Raw genomic sequence first — 4,947 nt, forward strand, 5'->3', positions numbered from 1 at the left:
TTCTCCCAATCTGAGATGCATGAGACAAGTGCTCAGGCCTGGTGCACTGGGAAGATGCAGAGGGAGCGGGTAGAGAGGGAGGTGGGAGGGGGGATCGGGATGGGGAATACATGTAAAACCATGGCTGATTCATGTCAATGTATGACAAAAACCACTACAATATTGTAAAGTAATTAGCCTCCAACTAATAAAAATAAATGAGAAAAAAGAAAAAAAAAAAAGAAAAAATGTATTTGAAAATGAATGACAAATAGACCTACAAATAAGATTCAATCAGTGTGGTTAAATTTAATGTCTATCTTTTCTAAAAAAATCATTCTGAAATTACTGAAGTACTGCTGTGGTGTATCTGTTCTTATGATTCAATTGTAATGCTTCTATTCGTTGAAAACTTTAGAACTAAAGTTTTTGATGAAAATAGGATAAAATGCTCAGCCACATTGTTTAACAGTATATAAAAAAGAAGATGAACTGAGAAAAAATGTAATTTACATTTCAAATATGAGCTGCAAAACAGAAAGCAATACTGGGTCATAGATACTATTTCCTTTTCTTTAGCCAACACTTGGCATTTTAGTTCTATGTCTGTGACTGTTATTTTACTTTAAGACTGCTTTATTCATCCCTGAATTCTTCCCTGAGCATTCTACTTGCTTTTCTTCTCACAGTTCCTGGTACTCATGTGCCCTTATGAAATGTCTTGAATGCGTGAATTATTGCAATTCATTTGAGCTTATTTAGGGAGTAAAAATTATATGTGGGCCCTGTGTTTAGAGCTGGGCATAAGACAAAGAAGAAAACAGACCAAATCCCTGCCCTCATTTTACTTGTATTGTCATAACGATACAGTCACAGCACTCGTGAGGCTAAGTCACATCCGGCCAACAGGGGAACCTGCAATCTTGAGTATAAGAAGCCCAAAATGAAGCTTTGAGATTCAGGGACCTGTGAAGGTCTTCTCAGGAATGAGCAAATTAAACCCTCATAAAACTGTTTCCCTTTCATATATGGAGTTTTCTGGGAGAAAAAAAATACAAATATCAAATAACTGAATTTCTATGTGCAAGGAGAAAAAAGTTCAAATTGCAAACCTTCTGCCCAGTTGGTGAAGAATGAAGGAGTGACTGCTTATATTGGGGATGGGGAATGTTAATGCCTCCAAATTTTTGAAAAAAAAAAAAAAAAATACTATGAGTAAATTTAAAAATTAAAGTTTCTACTGCACAGGCTGAAAATGAATTTGTAAAAGGAGAGGAATAAAACTACTCTGTGGCTTAACATAAAAGACATACTATACTTGTGGCCCATGGGGATGTCTAAGGATATCATGACTTTTGGAAAAATAGTTCTTTTCTTTATATGGTTTCACAGGATACTTGGATTATATTTATATATATAACTGGTGAGTGTCTGTGCTTTGACCAATAAGTCATAGTCACCAGAAGAATTTTTTTTTTTTTTAAGGTACATACTTTACCTCTAACTGACTGCAATACCTCCAGTGGGACTGGATCCTGTGATAACATCCTGCACAGAAACAGAACAAATAGGATATGGATATCTCTATATCTATGCATCTGTGCTCAGTCCCCAGTCATGTCCAACTCTTTGCAACCCCATTGACTGTAGTCCACCAGGTTCCTCTGTCCATGGAATTTTCCAAGCAAGAATACTGGAGCAGGTTGCCATTTCCTACTGCAGGGTATCTTCCTGGCCTGGGGATCAAACCCACATCTTCTGCGTCTCCTGAATTGGCAGGCAGATTCTTTACCACTGAGCCACCTGGGAAGCCCATATTTAGATCTGTGTCTATGTTAATGTATGCTAAGTTGTTTCAGTTGTGTCTGACTCTTTGTGGCACTATAGACTGTAGCCAGCCAGGCTTCTCTGTCCATGGGATTCTCCAGACCGGAATACTGGAATGGGTTGCCACACCCTCCTCCAGGAGATCGTCCAACCCAGGGATCAAACCCATGTCTGTTACGTCTCCTGAACTGGCAGGCAAGTTTTTTACTGCTGTGCCACCTGGAAAACCCATCTATGCCTATATCTATATATATTTATATCTATATGTCTATATCTATATATGTTGGTGTTCAGTCACCAAGTCATGGCCAACTCTGCGGCCCCATGGACGGCAGCATGCCAGCCTTTCATGTCCTTCACCATCTCCCAGTTTGCCCAAGCTTGTGTCCATTGAGTCAGTGATGCCATCCAACCATCTCATCCTCTGTTGCCCTCTTCTCTTTCTGCATCAGGGCCGTTTCCAATGAGTTAGCTGTTCACATCAGGTGGCCGAAGTATGGGAGCTTCAGCGTCAACATGAGTCCTCCAAAGAGCATTCAGGGTTGATTTCCTTTCAGATTGACTAATTTGATCTCCTTGCTTTCCAAGGAATTCTCAAAAGTCTTCTATATCTGTGTATCTATAACTATATCAATGTCTGTATCTGTATCTATATCTCTAAAAGAGAGAGGGATAGAAAGAGAAACACAGAGAAAAAAGAAAGAGAAAAAATTTATTATGAGGCATTAACTCATGTGATTATGGAGTCTAGGAAGTTCCTAAATCTACTGTTCTAGTTTGAGTCTAAAGGCTTGAGAAGAAGAAGCAGCCAATGGTTTAAGTCCCAGCCTAAAGGTAATACAAGGCACAGTTTTAGCTCAAAGTCAGCCAGGCAGAGAAAGTAATTTCTGTTACTTTGCCTTTCGGTTTGATTTGGGCCTTCAATGGATTGGATGAGGCCCATTCACATTGGAGAGAGCATCAGTTCTACTCAGTCTACAGATTCAAATGTTAATCTCCTCTAGAAACACCTTCACAGGCCCAGAATAATGTTTGGCCAAATGTCTGGGAACTCTGTGTCCCAGTCAATTTGACACATAAAATTAACCATGACGGACCTACTCCAGGGCTGTTCTGATAAAGCCCCATGGGATAATCAAGAATAATTTTGCAGAGATCATAAAATGTACTCTGTGGATTATTATGTGCCTTTGTTGGGGGAATGGAGTTGTATGGATCCTAGAGTGATACCAAGTTCTATGTATACATCTTGAGGTGCTCCAAAGAGAAGAGGGATTTATTGGTAGTATCAAAAATTAAGAGGTTTCCCTCTCTCTCTTTCTGCCACTCACACACTAATCACATATTAGTGGATAGTAGCAACTCTCAAGACTGAGACATAACTATGTGCAGCCTCTGCGCTTCACCTCTCTGCTAAGGCCAGTAATCACACTCATATCTTACCAAAAGAAGATTAATGAGCACTTTCTCTCCAGGCAGGCGCGCGGAGCTGAAAACCAAACACCGGTCTTCCGCGCTCCTGGGGGCGGGGCAGACGGGAGTAGAGTGCGTCGCCGGAGCAGGAGCCGAAGCCTTCGTGGAGTTGTTTTTTCGGTTGCGGGTCGCTGTGGCCGAGACGTCTGAGGTCGGGCTGATACGTGGGGAGCAATGGCGACCTTTGTGAGCGAGCTGGAGGCGGCGAAGAAGAACTTGAGCGAGGCCCTGGGGGACAACGTGAAACAATACTGGGCTAACTTAAAGTTGTGGTTCAAGCAGAAGAAAGTTGTGGTTCAAAGAAGAGTTTGACCTTGAAGCTCATAGACTTCTCACACAGGATAATGTCCATTCTCACAACGATTTCCTCCTGGCTATTCTCACGCGTTGTCAGATTTTGGTGTCTACACCAGAGGGTGCTGGATCTTTACCCTGGACAGGGGGTTCTGCAGCCAAACCTGGAAAACCAAAGGGAAAGAAAAAGCTTTCTTCTGTTCGTCAGAAATTTGATCATAGATTCCAGCCTCAAAATCCCCTCTCAGGAGCCCAGCAGTTTGTGGCAAAGGATCCCCAGGATGACGATGACTTGAAACTTTGTTCCCACACAATGATGCTTCCCACTCGGGGTCAGCTTGAAGGGAGAATGATAGTGACTGCTTGCGAACACGGGCTGGACAATGTCACCAAGGAGGCTGTCTCAGCTGCCGTCTACGCGGTGGAGAATCACCTTAAAGATATACTGACATCAGTTGTGTCAAGAAGGAAAGCTTACCGATTACGTGATGGTCATTTTAAATATGCCTTTGGTAGTAATGTGACTCCACAGCCGTACCTGAAGAATAGTGTAGTAGCTTATAACAGCTTAATAGAAAGCCCTCCAGCCTTCTCTGCTCCTTGCGCCGGTCAGAACCCAGCGTCCCACCCGCCCCCTGATGATGCTGAGCAGCGAGCGGCGCTCCTGCTGGCGTGTTCTGGGGACACACTGCCCGCGTCTCTGCCTCCAGTGAACATGTACGACCTTTCTGAAGCTTTGCAGGTACACAGGGAAGTCATTCCTGCCCATACCGTTTATGCTCTCAACATTGAAAGGATCATTATGAAACTCTGGCATCCAAATCATGAAGAGCTGCAGCAAGACAAAGTCCATCGCCAGCGCTTGGCAGCCAAGGAGGGGCTTTTGTTCTGCTGAATTAGGATTTGATGGTGTGGGACCCTCAGCAACCTCATTGATTATTGAAATGAATGTTTTGGGGATTCACATTTCAAGACTTAAGTGTATAGTGTACATATAATCTTTCCTATGGAAAGGAGACAGTACATTTTGTGTTGCTACTGTGACACCATTAATATAAATCTGATTTTGATAATGACCCATATCTCTCTTGTGTATGTGTGTGTGTTCCCAATTATGGGACTAGGCACTGAGAAAGTTCTGTGCCTGGAATAGCGATGTTTGGGCATCTGAGCCCTAGTATCCTATGGTCTTCATGTGAGGTAGGTGACATTCTAGAACAAAGAAGCTGTTATAACTTTGTCTCCACAATCAGGAGGATGTCTGTTCGTTCAGAGACATCATGTATTCTGTATCTGGCAAGTCTAAAATCTCTGCTTTTCTCCTGAAGAACTGTTTTTTCTTAAACTGCTTTTAACAAAGTGTTAAAAGTTGGT

General features: G+C 42.4%; 1 protein-coding gene across 1 annotated transcript; it reads left to right on the plus strand.

The window, feature by feature from the left end:
- Window positions 1-3,370: 3,370 nt before the first annotated feature.
- LOC133071925 (transcriptional adapter 1-like) lies at window positions 3,371-4,528 on the plus strand. Its single transcript, XM_061164780.1, is given in 2 exon segments — window positions 3,371-3,564; window positions 3,566-4,528. Coding segments are annotated over 2 exon segments (1,014 nt in total). The 5' UTR covers window positions 3,371-3,453; the 3' UTR covers window positions 4,469-4,528.
- The last annotated feature ends 419 nt before the right edge of the window (window positions 4,529-4,947 follow it).

The sequence above is a fragment of the Dama dama genome, chromosome 17 (genome assembly GCF_033118175.1).
Source record: "Dama dama isolate Ldn47 chromosome 17, ASM3311817v1, whole genome shotgun sequence".
NCBI classification, from domain to species: Eukaryota; Metazoa; Chordata; class Mammalia; order Artiodactyla; family Cervidae; genus Dama; species Dama dama.